The sequence below is a fragment of the Oncorhynchus mykiss genome, chromosome 3 (assembly GCF_057628025.1).
Source record: "Oncorhynchus mykiss isolate SJ-2025 chromosome 3, ASM5762802v1, whole genome shotgun sequence".
NCBI classification, from domain to species: Eukaryota; Metazoa; Chordata; class Actinopteri; order Salmoniformes; family Salmonidae; genus Oncorhynchus; species Oncorhynchus mykiss.
In genome coordinates, this window is record NC_143024.1 from 31,418,590 (window position 1) to 31,434,805 (window position 16,216).

At 44.9% G+C, this 16,216-nt stretch overlaps 1 protein-coding gene across 1 annotated transcript in view; it reads right to left on the bottom strand.

The window, feature by feature from the left end:
• dnah5 (dynein, axonemal, heavy chain 5) overlaps nucleotides 1-16,216 on the bottom strand; it is a 67,438-nt gene that overhangs the window by 22,726 nt on the left and 28,496 nt on the right. The window contains exons 28-45 of the mRNA XM_090228180.1: nucleotides 15,891-16,090; nucleotides 15,241-15,394; nucleotides 14,836-14,999; nucleotides 13,778-13,934; nucleotides 13,396-13,608; nucleotides 12,714-12,938; nucleotides 12,240-12,412; nucleotides 11,398-11,576; nucleotides 10,896-11,083; nucleotides 10,373-10,567; nucleotides 9,364-9,498; nucleotides 9,044-9,151; nucleotides 6,968-7,121; nucleotides 6,667-6,813; nucleotides 6,012-6,253; nucleotides 5,590-5,766; nucleotides 3,506-3,710; nucleotides 1,564-1,706 (exon numbers count right to left, since the gene is read on the bottom strand). Of these exons, the coding sequence (XP_090084306.1) occupies nucleotides 1,564-1,706; nucleotides 3,506-3,710; nucleotides 5,590-5,766; nucleotides 6,012-6,253; nucleotides 6,667-6,813; nucleotides 6,968-7,121; nucleotides 9,044-9,151; nucleotides 9,364-9,498; nucleotides 10,373-10,567; nucleotides 10,896-11,083; nucleotides 11,398-11,576; nucleotides 12,240-12,412; nucleotides 12,714-12,938; nucleotides 13,396-13,608; nucleotides 13,778-13,934; nucleotides 14,836-14,999; nucleotides 15,241-15,394; nucleotides 15,891-16,090 (3,159 nt within the window). The remainder of the gene's footprint in view (nucleotides 1-1,563; nucleotides 1,707-3,505; nucleotides 3,711-5,589; nucleotides 5,767-6,011; nucleotides 6,254-6,666; nucleotides 6,814-6,967; nucleotides 7,122-9,043; nucleotides 9,152-9,363; nucleotides 9,499-10,372; nucleotides 10,568-10,895; nucleotides 11,084-11,397; nucleotides 11,577-12,239; nucleotides 12,413-12,713; nucleotides 12,939-13,395; nucleotides 13,609-13,777; nucleotides 13,935-14,835; nucleotides 15,000-15,240; nucleotides 15,395-15,890; nucleotides 16,091-16,216) is intronic.

The following is a 16,216-nucleotide window of genomic DNA, read 5'->3' on the forward strand; positions in this document are numbered from 1 at the left end:
TACCTTGACACAATCCTGTCTCTGAGCCCTACGGACAATTCCTTCGACCTCATGGCTTGGTTTTTGTGGGACCTTATATAGACAGATGTGTGCCTTTCCAAATCATGTCCAATCAATTAAATTTACCACAGGTGGACTCCTGTAGAAAAATCTCAAGGATGATCAATGGAAACAAGATGCACTTGAGCTCAATTTCGAGTCTCATAGCAAAGGGTCTGACTACTTATGTAAATAAAGGTATTTTGGTTTATTGTTTTAATACATTTGTAAACATTTGTAAAAACCTCTTTTGGCTCTGTCATTATGTGGTATTGTGTGTAGATTGATGAGGAAAACAATTAATTTTATCAATTTCAGAATAAGGCTGTAATGTAACAAAATGTGAAAAAGGTAAGGGGTCTGAATACTTTCAGAATGTACTGTACATACACTACATGACCAAAAGTATGTGGGCACCTGCTCATTGAACATCTCCTTCCGAAATCATGGGCATTAATATGGAGTTGGTCCCCTTTTGCTGCTATAATAGCCTCCACTCTTCTGGGAAGGCTTTCCACTAAATGTTGAAACATTGCTGCAGGGATTTCAGCTACAAGAGCATTAGTGAGGTGATGTTGGGCAATTAGGCCTTGCTCACAGTTGGCGTTCCAATTCATCCCAAGGGTGATCGATGGGGTTGAGATTAGTGCTCCATGTAGCCCAGTCAGCTTCTTCAACATCGATCTCAACAAACTATTTCTTTATGGACCTCGCTTTGTGCACAAGGGCATTGTCATGCTGAAACAGGAAAGGGTCTTCCCTAAACTGTTGCCACAAAGTTGGAAGAACAGAATCGTCTAGAATGTCATTGTATACTGTAGCGTTAAGATTTCCCTTCACTGGAACTAAGTGGTCTAGCCCGAACCATGAAAAACAGCCCCAGACCAATATTCCTCCACCAAACTTTACAGTGGGCCCTATGCATTCGGCCAAACCCAGATTAGTCCGTCTGACTGCCAGATGGTGACGCATTTCCACTGGCAGCGAGCTTTACACCACTGCTCAGCCTTGGAATACCATTTCATGAAGTTCCCAACAAAGTTATTGTGCTAACATTGGTTCCAGAGGCAGTTTGGAACTCAATAGTGAGTGTTGCAACAGAGTACAGACAATCTTTATGAGCTTCAGCACGTGCCAGTCCCGTTCTGTGAGCTTATGTGGCCTACCACTTCGTGGCTGTGCCATTGTCGCTCCTAAACATTTCCACTTCACAATAACAGCACTTTCAATTGACCGGGGCAGAAATTTGAAGAACTGACTTGTTGGAAAGGTGTCATGCTATGTCGGTGCCACGTTGAAAGTCACTGAGCTCTCCAGTACGGCCATTTTACTGCCAATGTTTGTCTATGGAGATTTCATGGCTGTGTGCTGAATTTTATACACCTGTCAACAATGGGTGTGGCTGAAATAGCCGAATCCACCTATTTGAAGGGGTGTCCACATACTTTTGTATAGTGTACAAAGGGGACTTGATCCTAGATCAGCACTACTACTCAGAGACCCTTTGTGAATATGGACACCCACCTTGCCCTGTTTGGCGATGGTCTGGATGAGGAAGTCAGTGCGGACATTGTCTACGTTGGGGACCAGGATGGATCCGTACTCTGGGGTGAGGTCTGAAGGGTAGACGTACTCCTCTACCCATGTGTTCCAGTGGACCCACTGACCTGCACACACAGGAGGACATACAAGAATAAGTCATTGAAAAACAAATAATATGAGCATCATGAACACCATCCACGATGTCCTCAGCTGGAATTTTCACCATCCACGCTGTCCTCAGCTGGAATTTTCACCATCCACGCTGTCCTCAGCTGGAAATACTTTAGTTCAGTTGTAAATGAGGATGTCAAATAGATAAATGACCCTTATTCTGTTAAAAAAGGACAACATTTTTCTGATGATAATGGGTGAACATATCATGATAGACTGGTAGCAAGCAGGACTAAGGTAACACCAACATCAGCTGTGCGGGTGAATTTAACGCATATTGATGGTTTGATGAGAGATCTGATGGTGATATTTTTCATTGAGCAAGAGCACTGTGAAAGTTCAATATGATCTACACTGAACAAAAACAAACACAACAATTTCAAAGGCCTGGATTTCACATGACTGGGAATACAGATATACATCTGTTGGTAACAGATACCTTAAAAAAAAAGGGGGTGTGGATCAGAAAACCAGTCAGATTCTGGTGACCAGATGTAGCGAGACATACCTCATTTGCATAGAGTCGATCAGGCTGTTGATTGTGGCCTGTGGAATGTTGTCCCACTCATCTTCAATGGCTGTGCGAAGTTGCTGGATATTGGCGGGAACTGGAACACGCTGTTGTACACGTCGATCCAGAGCATCCCAAACTTGCTCAATGGGTGACATGTCTAGTGAGTATGCAGGCCATGGAAGAACTGGGCCATTTTCAGCTTCCAGGAATTTTGTACAGATCCTTTTGACATGGGGTCATGCATTATCATGCTGAAACAAGGGGTGATGGCAGCAGATGAATGGCACGACAATGGGCCTCAGGATCTCGTCACAGTATCTCGTGGATTCAAATTGCTGTTGTCCGTAGCTTATGCCTGCCCATACTATAAGCCCACTGCCACAATTGGGCACTCTGTTCACGACGTTGACATGGCTCGCCCACACGACGCCATACACGCTCTCTGCCATCTACCCGGTACAGTTGAAACCGGGATTCATCCGTGAAGAGCACACTTCTCCAGCGTGCCAGTGGCCACCGAAGGTGAGCATTTGTCCATTGAAGTCGGTTACGACGCCAATCTGTAGTCATGTCAAGACCCTGGTGAGGACGGCGAGCATGCAGATGAGCTTCCCTGAGATGATCACTGACTGTTTGTGCAGAAATTCTTTGGTTCTGCAAACCCACACTTTTATCAGCTGTCCAGGTGGCTGGTCTCAGACCATCCTGCAGGTGAAGAAGACGGATGAGGAGGTCCTGCGCTGGCGTGGTTACACGTGGTATGTGGTTGCGAGGCCGGTTGGACATACTGCCAAATTCTCTAAAATGACGTTGGAGGCAGCTTAAGGTACAGTATGGTATGAACATTCAATTCTCTGGCAATTCTGGCATTCCTGCAGTCAGCATGCCAATTGCACACTCCCTGCACATTTTAGAGTGGCCATTTATTGTCCCCAGCACAAGGTGCACCTGTGTAAGGATCATGCTCTTTATTCAGCTTCTTGATATGCCACACCTGTCAGGTGGATGGATTATCTTGGCAAAGGAGAAATGCTCACTAACAGAGATGTAAACCTAAGATTTTTGTGCATATGGAACATTTCTGGGATCTTTTATTTCAGCTCATGAAACATGGGACCAACACTATACATGTATGTTGTGTTTATATTTTTGTTCACTGTATCTTCCATAACAGTAAAAAGAGGACTGAGTGTGTGTTGTGATTTTGTGGAGTCTGTCTACTGAACATGTACCCCTCACCGTCTGTAGTGACGTGGTAATCGAACATGGTGTCCTCGCTGTCTGATGGTATATCTGGGAGGTCCAGATGGATGTTGTCGTTGCCACGGAGCCAGCTCTCCATCTTCCTCCTGTCTTCCAGCTCCAGTAAAGCTCCGATGCTCCACATGAGAGCAAACACATAGAGACGCTCCACATGCTGCCTGGACACCTCCCCACACTGCTCCTGGAACACAACAACAGTCACTATCAACACAACATACTGTACCAAAACCCTTCTATAGCTTTATCTACATACTTGGCACTCAAATGAATCAGTCACCTACAGTAAATGGAAATGGAATTCCACCCTCACATACAGTGCCTTGCAAAAGTATTCATCCCCCTTGGCATTTTTCCTATTTTGTTGCATTACAACCTGTAATTTAAATGGATTTTTATTTGGATTTCATGTAACGGACATACACAAAATAGTCCAAATTGGTGAAGAGAAATGAAAAAACAAAAAAGTGGGGCATACATATATATTCACCCCCTTTGCTATGAAGCCTCTAAATAAGATCTGGTGCAACCAACTACCTTCAGACGTCACATAATTAGTTAAATAAAGTCCACCTGTGTGCAATTTAAGTGTCACATGATCTGTCACATGATCTCAGTATATATACACCTGTTCTGAAAGGCCCCAGAGTCTGCAACACCACTAAGCAAGGGGCACCACCAAGCAAGAAGCACCATGAAAACCAAGGAGCTCTCCAAACAAGTCAGGGACAAAGTTGTGGAGAAGTACAGATCAGGATTGGGTTATAAAAAATATTTGAAACTTTGAACATCCCAAAGAGCACCATTAAATCCATTATTAAAAAATTGAAAGAATATGGCACCACAACAAAACTGCAAAGAGAGGGCCGCCCACCAAAACCCACAGACCAGTCAAGGAGGGCCTTAATCAGAGAGGCAACAAAGAGACCAATAATAACCCTGAAGGAGCTGCAAAGCTCCACGGCGGAGATTGGGGTATCTGTCCCACAGACCACTTTAAGCCGTACACTCCACAGAGCTGGGCTTTACGGAAGAGTGGCCAGAAAAAAGCTATTGCTTAAAGAAACAAATAAGCAAACCCGTTTGGTGTTCACCAAAAGGCATGTGGGAGACTCCCCAAACATATGGAAGAAGGTACTCTGGTCAGATGAGACTAAAATTGAGCTTTTTGGACATCAAGGAAAACGCTATGTCTGGCGCAAACCCAACACCTCTCATCACCCCGAGAATATCATCCCAACAGTGAAGCATGGTGGTGGCAGCATCATGCTGTGGGGATGTTATTTCATCGGCAGGGACTGGGAAACTGGTCAGAATGGAAGGAATGGTGGATCGCGCTAAATACAGGGAAATTCTTGAGGGAAACCTGTGCCAGTCTTCCAGAGATTTGAGACTGAGACAGAGGTTCACCTTCCATCAGGATAATGACCCTAAGCATACTAAATTGAGTGATTTAAGGGGAAACATTTAAATGTCTTGGAATGGCCTAGCCAAAGCCCAGACCTCAATCCAACTGAGAATCTTCAAGAAGCTGGAGCAGTTTTGCCTTGAAGAATGGGCAATAATCCCAGTGGCTAGATGTGCAAGCTTATAGAGACATACCTCAATAGAGCTTTACAAAGTATCGACTTTTGGGGGGGTGAATAGTTATGCACGCTCAAGTTTTCTGTTTTTTTTTGTCTTATTTCTTGTTTCACAATAAAACATTTTGCATCTTCAAAGTGGTGGGCATGTTGTGTAAATCAAATGATTCAAACCCACAAAAAAATATATTTTAAATCCAGGTGGTAAGGCATCAAAATAGGACAAATGCCAAGGAGATGAATACTTTCGCAAGCCAGAGAGTTATAGTCCAACAGTAATTGAAAATCAGAGTGCTTCAGGAATCACAATGACAGGATGAATTCAATTAGTTAGGCATTAGAACATTCCATTTAGTTTCTATGAGGAATGTGGGGCAATTCACTTCAACAGTATTCATAGAGCTCAGTGATGTACAGATATGATCCCCCTTCTGCAGGGTTTTTTAATATGGTTGGAGTATCAAGATTTCAGGTGCCTACCTTGGCGGGGATGAGGCCCTGCAGCATGTTGATGCTCTGCACGATGACGAAGGCCTCCAGCATGTCAATCTTGTACTCCAGACAGTGAACAGTGAAACGGTAGAGCTCTGGGAAGGAAGAGGAGAACAGCTCTCTCAGCACCTCTCCCTCCTGACGGGAACGCTTCTTCAGCCAGCCCTGCATGGGGACAAATACACATGTATACATGTAGACAAAGACACACACACACACACACACACACACACACACACACACACACACACACACACACACACACACACACACACACAAATACGCACACACACAGTCAAAGATACACACATGCATATACACACACACACACACACACACACACACACACAGATGCACTCACACACATTTTAATCCACTGATAAAGAGTGAGAGAATGTTCCTGTGCCCACCTCCAGAATGGGGCTCCAGTTGAGCACAGACGAGCTCATGAACACCATTCCATTACGAGACACGGTGGCAGGCGAGGCGTTGTCGATGTTGTGGGGCTCAAACACAATCTTGCAGTTGGGGGCCATGGGGATCCTGTCTCCATTGGCCAGGGTCAGAGTCCTGTTGTCATCCAGTACAGAGTTGAGGTTCTCTATCCAGATAGCATCTACTGGTCCATCTAGTACTATCCAGATGTGCTCCCCTGCAGAGGAGAGAGACATTAGAACCAGTCTGCTTATTAAACTAATCAAAATCAACTATGGAGGTCAGAGAAAGGTATTAGAACGTCACTTTTAGTAAAAAGATAGAGACATGAATAGAAAGATATGAGAATATTGAAAACATAAGGAAATAGAGACGTGTGAAAATGGTCTGCCCCATTGTTCTATGTGAATTCCATAGAGACTATACGGGATGTACTATTTGTGGGTTCATGCTCTAGCAGGTGTAATGCATGAGTAACTTTGCATGCGTATTTCTTTCAAGTACAGTGAAATGCCTTTCTCGTAACCCTAACAATGGGTATTAATCAATAACAATGCAATACTCACAATAACAAGGTAGAACAAAAACACACAAGATCTAAAAATATGAAATAAGAGGTGTCCGTCTCACCTTTCTTGGCTCTCAGGGTCTTCCTCCACAGGGTAGAGAAGATGCCGTCAGTCCAGTCATTGGTAGCTACATCTAGGCGGCCAAACATCTGAGGGGCGGTGATCGCTTTGGGGTTCATACGCATCTCTCTGTGCGGCTGGCCGCAGTCTGTGGGTGCAAACACACAGACAAATTAACTTAACGCAACGTTACATTTTTTTCTAGTGCATGTAAATGTCTGTGCATTTTAGTTTAGTATGACTGCCATGAGGAAGCAAATAAGGTCAAATAAGTCCAGTGTTTTGATGGGGATGTTTCTTACCTGTCATGGCTCTCATCAGGGTGTGAATGCAGGTGGTTTTTCCTGCTCCGCTGGGCCCCAGGGCCATCATGCCATGGCGGACCCTCTGGGTCTCAAACAGCTGAATCACCTTCAGCTTCCATGGAGGGTGGCTGATCAAACCTGCCTCTGCCACCTACAGTATGGAACACACAGGGATAAGATAAACTCTTCATGTTATGAGACCAGACTCCTCCACCTACAGTATGGAGAACAATGGAAGAGAGTGAGGTGAACTCTTCATGTTATGAGACCAGACTCCTGCACCTACAGTATGGAGAACAATGGAAGAGAGTGAGATGAACTCTTCATGTTATGAGACCAGACTCCTCCACCTACAGTATAGAGAACAATGGAAGAGAGTGAGGTGAACTCTTCATGTTATGAGACCGGACTCCTCCACCTACAGTATGGAGAACAATGGAAGAGAGTGAGGTGAACTCTTCATGTTATGAGACCAGACTCCTGCACCTACAGTATGGAGAACAATGGAAGAGAGTGAGATGAACTCTTCATGTTATGAGACCAGACTCCTCCACCTACAGTATAGAGAACAATGGAAGAGAGTGAGGTGAACTCTTCATGTTATGAGACCGGACTCCTCCACCTACAGTATGGAGAACAATGGAAGAGAGTGAGGTGAACTCTTCATGTTATGAGGCCGGACTCCTCCACCTACAGTATGGAGAACAATGGAAGAGAGTGAGGTGAACTCTTCATGTTATGAGACCGGACTCCTCCACCTACAGTATGGAGAACAATGGAAGAGAGTGAGGTGAACTCTTCATGTTATGAGACCAGACTCCTCCACCTACAGTATGGAGAACAATGGAAGAGAGTGAGGTGAACTCTTCATGTTATGAGACCGGACTCCTCCACCTACAGTATGGAGAACAATGGAAGAGAGTGAGGTGAACTCTTCATGTTATGAGACCAGACTCCTGCACCTACAGTATGGAGAACAATGGAAGAGAGTGAGATGAACTCTTCATGTTATGAGACCAGACTCCTCCACCTACAGTATAGAGAACAATGGAAGAGAGTGAGGTGAACTCTTCATGTTATGAGACCGGACTCCTCCACCTACAGTATGGAGAACAATGGAAGAGAGTGAGGTGAACTCTTCATGTTATGAGACCAGACTCCTGCACCTACAGTATGGAGAACAATGGAAGAGAGTGAGATGAACTCTTCATGTTATGAGACCAGACTCCTCCACCTACAGTATAGAGAACAATGGAAGAGAGTGAGGTGAACTCTTCATGTTATGAGACCGGACTCCTCCACCTACAGTATGGAGAACAATGGAAGAGAGTGAGGTGAACTCTTCATGTTATGAGGCCGGACTCCTCCACCTACAGTATGGAGAACAATGGAAGAGAGTGAGGTGAACTCTTCATGTTATGAGACCGGACTCCTCCACCTACAGTATGGAGAACAATGGAAGAGAGTGAGGTGAACTCTTCATGTTATGAGACCAGACTCCTCCACCTACAGTATGGAGAACAATGGAAGAGAGTGAGGTGAACTCTTCATGTTATGAGACCGGACTCCTCCACCTACAGTATAGAGAACAATGGAAGAGAGTGAGGTGAACTCTTCATGTTATGAGACCAGACTCCTCCACTTACAGTATGGAGAACAATGGAAGAGAGTGAGGTGAACTCTTCATGTTAATACAAATAATCCTTACCTCACATTTAGATCGAAAAAAGGTTTTATGCTACTATGGTATTAAGGCTAATACCAAGACGAGATTCATCCCTTAAACTCTGTATTATACTGTGGGGGCGGCATGTAGCCTTGCGCTTAAGACAGTAACCAAAACGTCGCTGGCTCGAATCCCTGAGGTGACGTGGTGAAAAATATGTTAACCCTAATTGCTCATGTAAATCGCCCTGGATAAGAGCTAAATGACTAAAATGTACTGTAGGGGAAAGGAGAAGAAACAGGAGAGAAGAGAAGCAGTGTGAGGAGGAGGATTGTGAGAAACTACATGTAGATAGAAAATTATCTGTGTCACTCTGAAGGATTATGCTATATAAAATGTCCTCTCACCTGTTTGTCGATAGCTGTCTCCAGCTCTGGGTAGCCTGCTTTATCCAGCTGGATCCCAGGGAAGAGGTCCTCTATCAGGCTGAGGAACAACGGCTCGTCTTCATCTATCTGTCAACACATATAGTATTATGTCAGTGAAGTTAACCATGATGCTACTTCTGTTATGTTGCACCTCACTGAAGATGAAATCATTATTCATGTATTACAGAATAGTAACAATAACAATCTGTAACACTTAATGGTGCGTAAAAAAACATATTTTCTAAAATGGCAGTTGATTTCGAGGAGAATGTCCTGTGTATCTGACTGACTGTACTCACCAGCTTGGACAGGTTCATATCTCTGAGAACCCTCATGACGATGGTAGATTCTGTGTCGTTGGGGTTCGCTCGTTTCACTGCCCCCAGTGTTCGCAGAACTGACAAAATGTTTCGGAGTCCAAAGTCGTAATGCACCTTAAAAACAGAGAGTGAACCCAACATGGACTGTATGGAAATAGAACTATGAACTACACAAAGATCATAATCAACACATACATGGACAGTTTGGTTGTTTTTATACTGAACAAAAAATATAAATGCAACATGTAAAGTGTTTCCATGTTTCATGAGTTTAAATAAAAGATCCCAGAAATTATTTCTCTCCCATTTGAGCACAAAAAAGATAATCTATCCACCTGACAGGTGGTATATTAATTCCCTCTAAAGTGATTTGAGGCCTCCCGAGTGGTGCAGTGGTCTAAAGCACTGCCTCGCAGTGCTTTCTGTGCCACTAGAAATTCTGGGTTTGAGTCCAGGCTCTGTCACATACAGCCGCGACCGGGAGACCCATGGGGCGGTGCACAATTGCCGTTGTCCGGGTTAGGGGAGAGTTTGGGCGGCAAGGATGTCCTTGTCCCATCGCGCACTAGCGACTCCTGTGGCGGACCGGGTGCAGGGCACGCTGACACGGTCGCCAGGTTTACGGTGTTTCCTCCGACACATTGGTGCGGCTGGCTTCCGGATTAAGTAGGCATTGTGTCAAGAAGCAGTGCGGCTTGGTTGGGTTGTGTTTCGGAGAACGCACGGCTCTCAACCTTCGCCTCTCCCGAGTCCGTACGGGAGTTGCAGCGATGAGACAAGACTGCAACTACCAATTGGATATCACAACATTGGGGAGAAAAAGGGGTAAAAATTTTTATAAAATAGTGATTTGAGACTGTGATGATACATGTTAAGTAACATTTCACTTGACTTGATTGTTTACTTATATGGAACTACTAAAATGTATATCTTGTGTTCAGCTCTCATTGAAATATCTACAGTAGTTACATTTAATTTCATAGCTGACCTGCTTGGAGAGCTGCTCCTCACACAGTTTGTAGAGGGTGAAAAACTTCCTGGCTAGCTCTATGTTGTCTATGAAGCCACAGCTGGCCAGCTTGACCCGGATGATGATCTGACGGTCTGGGACCATCATGGCCACTGAGCGGAAGTTGATCTTCAGGTTCTCTGGAAGCTCCTGACGACCTGCGTAGCCCGGGTTCTGATGGGGGGGCAAAAACATTTAATAATCAAATCTTTATTTAACCAGGTGAGGCTGTTAAGAATAATTTCTTATTTACAATGATGACCTGCCATGAACATAGTGTACTACAGATGATTGATGTTATGAAAATGCAAAACAAAGTCTATGACTAACATCCTCAAAGTAATAATAAACCTTGTCTGATTCGGACTAGTTTCAGTTAATCTTCTTTAAGACAAGAATTCACTATTCCTTTCAGAAGTACTTTAAATGAAGCTCTACTTGACAACATGTTTGTGAAGGGGTTTCTACAGTGAGCAGTTTATAGACGGCTAAGAATAATAACCATAGTCAGGAAGATGCCGAATTCGGGATTCATTTCCACGTTGTCTCCGTCGGTGAAGATGAAGTTCTTGCGGCGCTCCTTCTTGCAGGTAAGCACGATGGCGATCTGCTGGGCCGCCACGGAGAGCACTGATAGGTCAATACGGTTGAACTCATCAAAACAGCCCCACGAGCCCGACTGGGCTAGGCCTGTCAAGCAACACAACATTACACATCACTCTTCACATTAAACTCCTCATTCAAAACAACCCCAAGAGCCCGACCTGTCAATCAACACAACTTTACACATCACTCTTCACATTAAACTCCTCATTCAAAACAACCCCAAGAGCCCGACCTGTCAATCAACACAACTTTACACATCACTCTTCACATTAAACTCCTCATTCAAAACAACCCCAAGAGCCTGACCTGCAAATGGTCATTGTCATGCAAATGGCACAGGAGTTGGCAAGAGAGCACAAATGTATTTGGGACCATGCAATATGAGTAGAAGCTTCTACCTTTAAAGATCCTCCCCAGTCCTCTGAAGTCCATCTGGTCGGAGCAGTTGAAGACCACCACGTACTTCCCCAGGCAGCGGCCCATGTCTTTAGTGGTCTCAGTCTTCCCTGTCCCTGCAGGGCCGGCCGGGGCTCCTCCCATACTCATCCCCAGAGCCTGGGCCAGTGTGATGTAGCACCTGGGACAAACACACACCAAGAAAAAGGTATATCAAGGATAATCACCCAAAGATGTTCAATGTGATACACCATACACTTGTGGGCACTAAAAAGTTAGGCCTGGCTGTGGTAATGGTAGACTGGTTACTTCAATGTGTGTGCAACACTGCACTCTAGTGTCTCCTAGCAATAGTTTGTCACAAAAACCTGTACATTTTTAGTGCCACAAGTGTATGGTGCCCTTTTAGCCCAAAATGCATGATAACTGGTTAAGCTATTAGAGTGGAGGTGGAGCCACTTCCTAGTCCTTACCTGTCAGTCAGAGGGGTGATACACTAGTTAGTCCTTACCTGTCAGTCAGAGGGGTGATGACTAGTTAGTCCTTACCTGTCAGTGAGAGGGGTGATGACTAGTTAGTCCTTACCTGTCAGTCAGAGGGGTGATGACTAGTTAGTCCTTACCTGTCAGTCAGAGGGGTGATGACTAGTTAGTCCCTACTTGTCAGTCAGAGGGGTGATGACTAGTTAGTCCTTACCTGTCAGTCAGAGGGGTGATGACTAGTTAGTCCTTACCTGTCAGTCAGAGGGGTGATGACTAGTTAGTCCCTACTTGTCAGTCAGAGGGGTGATGACTAGTTAGTCCCTACTTGTCAGTGAGAGGGGTGATGACTAGTTAGTCCCTACCTGTCAGTGAGAGGGGTGATAACCAGTCTGTCAGTGCAGCCCAGGAATTCATTCTGATAGATGAAGCCTACGTCAGTCATGTTGATGATCATCTTGTCAGAGTCCTCATTGAAGTAGAAACGACACTGCTTCAGCCACTCAAAGTCTGTAGGGCTTTTGATATGCAGGCGACACTGAGGGGAGAGCAGGGGGAAAGAGAAACCACTCTGGAAACAAAGCATTGCCAAAGCCTATGAAATTCATAAAACCGCAAATGACTCGTCAAATGTGATTTGAATACCAGGGGAAACTCAAATTGATATTCTCAGACTCTACTACGCCCTAATCAGAAAATATTTGGTGGAACAGTTTGCCAAAAGTTCACAAATATGTTACACAACAGCTATTATTACCTTCAGTTTATACACAAAGGGACCTTTAGGGTTGAAGTACTATTTTAGCCCCTGATTCAGTTTGTGATTCAAGTCCACTCACCAGGTCATCAAAGATGTCCCTCTGGTGTACATGGATGGTTATGAGTGTCTCATACTTGGCCCTCTCCATTGAGGCCAGGTCTTTAGTGGTCATGTCTATCAGGGTGTTGAGAAACTCCAAGAAGAACTGGTTGGTCTTGGGCATGATCTTACGGTCGTAGCGGGCGTTGGTCAGGGCCTCCTCTGAGTCTCTGGTCCAGATCATCTGGACTCCCAGCAGACCAACCTGGTTGATGGAGTCAGAAAGAGAGGACATCATGATAGGACATCAATGAGAGAGCTTAAAGTCATCTTTCCTGGCTTCCATGTCTTCCTATCAATCAGGGCTATAATCAGGGCAATGTATAAAATCAGGAAAGTCTGGAATTTGGATAAGGTGTAGATCAGTTTCAGTTATACAATAATTGAGGATAATTTCAGAAAAGCAGTAATCCTTGATCAGGTATTGAGTAATGAAACATAGGCATGGGAAAGTCTAACTACAAGGCCATTGCTCCAAGGTCAAGGTTAAGGTAATCTATCCCATTATAAAAAAGAGAATGAATGATGACCCCAAGACCAGGACTGTGTCACAAATTGCAGCCTATTCCCTATATAGTGCACTACTTTTGAACAGGACCTGGGTCAAAAGTAGTGGACTATGAAATAGGGTGGCATTTAGGATGTATCCCATGTCTCCCCACCTGAGCAGGGAAAGAGTCCAGGAACTCAATGAGCTGGAAGCCTGAGTCCTGGATGGCCAGGACAGCCTGTCTGATGACCAGGTGAAGAGACCTCTGGGATTCCTTCAGCAGGGCGTTTAGCCAGACCTCCACGTTCCCCTCAGCCGTCACCGGCCGATCCAGCTCTACCGTCTCCCCCTCCCTGGATGAGATGGCCAGGATCCGGTCATACATCTGTGGAGACAGAAGGGCAGATACGATTGATGTTGCTGAATCTGGGGTAGTTACTATTGCAGAAGGACAAATACTACTAATAGTCAAATAAGTAACTTGTAGAAAAATTGTAGAAGAAATTGTAGATAATTGTAAAAAAATATATATGTCTGTCTGTGCGTTACTGTACCTTGTCATGGAAGCGGACACATTTAATGTTGTCAAAGACGTTGAGCAGGTGGGCCTGGATGGTGTGGGAGTCCGAGGCTTGTCCCAGAATCTCCAGCAGGGCCGGGTCAGACACAAAGAAGAACCGAGGGAAGAGCAGACGCTTCTTCTCCAAGTACCTGTCAGTCACACAATCACACACAACCAAGGGTTGAAAACGGGATAGTCAGAAGCTACAATCTATCCGCAATATTAAAGCTGATCTACCCCCTAAAAAAAGCGTTGAAAATAATACTAATTTAGTACACATCATCAAGCTACCAATGTACAACGCAGGCAAACTTGGAAGGTGTCATACTGGTACATGAATACTTTCAATTAAACTATTTAAAACAAATTCAAAGTATAAGTATAGGCCTACCCAGTGAGAGACTTCTGACAGACCTCCAGACAGACTTACCAAGAGACTTCTGACAGACCTCCAGGCAGACTCACCCAGAGACTTCTGACAGATCCAGGCAGACTTACCCAGAGACCTCTGACAGACCTCCGGACAGACTTACCTAGAGACCTCTGACAGACCTCCAGACAGACTTACCAAGAGACTTCTGGCAGACCTCCAGACAGACTTACCCAGAGACTTCTGACAGATCTCCAGGCAGACTTACCCAGAGACCTCTGACAGACTTACCCAGAGACCTCTGACAGACCTCCAGACAGACTTACCCAGAGACCTCTGACAGACCTCCGGACAGACTTACCCAGAGACCTCTGACAGACCTCCAGACAGACTTACCAAGAGACTTCTGGCAGACCTCCAGACAGACTTACACAGAGACTTCTGACAGATCTACAGGCAGACTTACCCAGAGACTTCTGACAGACCTCCAGACAGACTTACACAGAGACTTCTGACAGATCTACAGGCAGACTTACCCAGAGACCTCTGACAGACCTCCAGACAGACTTACCAAGAGACTTCTGACAGATCTCCAGGCAGACTTACCCAGAGACCTCTGACAGACCTCCAGACAGACTCACCCAGTGAGAAACTTCTGATAGATATTCAGATAGACTTACCCAGTGAGAGACTTCTGACAGATCTCCAGTTGTTCTAGCAGGTGAGGCAACAGCTGTCCCATGGTCTCGTCCCCCACACATGACTGCACCACGTTGGGCATCTCATGGACCCGCGTCATGATCTTCACCCAGGACTTGTCGATGTTGGAGAAACGTTTCGCCTCCTGTCATTCAGATGATTCAGACTACATTGTCATTCCAAAGTTTGCAAAAAGTTCCTGGGTTTCCCCACCCCCAAAAATGTGATTTCTGAAAAACCAGGGCACTGTAAAAGTTCCCGAAATTGTGGAACCCCAGCACTTTGTGACATCAGCTGACGTAAGAAGGGCTTTATAAGTCAATTTGATTAATAGCGTAAGGTTAAAGACATGTTTTCAGATGAAAAGTCAATGTATTTGTTCTTACCTTGGGTAGCTGTTTGGCTATGTCCCCTCCAACGAACACAGCCTCGAGGTAGATCCACAGGTTCTGGACAGTCATCCAGTTATCTATGATGTCAGTGGTATTGGAAAGGTTCTGAACCCATTTCTGGATCTGGGGCTTGAATGGCGTGTTGTACCTGTGTCATCATCTGAGTCAATCATTGACTACTACAGTACACAAACACTAAACGTCTGTACAATGCAAAGCACCCCCAGTCTAAACACAACTGTCTAAACACAAACAACATAACTGTTGAACTCTAGATGACAAGTCAACTGGATGCTGAAATACAACGAAGGCTGCTGAGGGGGCTCATAATAATGGCTGGAACGGAGCAAATGGAATGGCACCAAACAACAGGAGACCATGTGTTTGATACCATTCCACTGATGCCGCTCCAGTCATAACCACGAGCCTGTTCTCCCCAATGAAGGTGCCACCAACCTCCTGTGCTGAAATATGATAAACAATTGAGAAGAAATCATATATCACTCCGAACCCCCAGGTCATTTGTTGTCTCAAAATTAAGACTGACTTAGGCTACATTTAACTGTTGTTAACAAACATGAAGCAGAAATCAGTCTAGATTTCCAGGCTAATCATTTGTGCCTCTAGTAGGCCTCTAGTCTAACCTGTTACTCATGAGTGATCCCAACACCATGAGGCTGTCCTCCATGTTAGTAATGATCTCAGCGGTGCTGTCGCCCCTCAGTAGCAGCTCCCCTCGCGTCTTGAAGTTCGCGAAGGTGAATGTCTTGTTGTCCCACTCAGCAATCACCTGCTTCAGCTTTTGCTCAATGTCCCTCTCCTTCACTGCACTGATGCAAATATCCTGCCCAGCGGGAGTTCAAACAACATTCATCTTTATTTTACCTTTGTTTTACCAACTTGTCCTATTGAGGTCAAACCTTTTTTTCTACCCTCAATTTACAGTACAGAATAGTTATGGTGAGTGGAG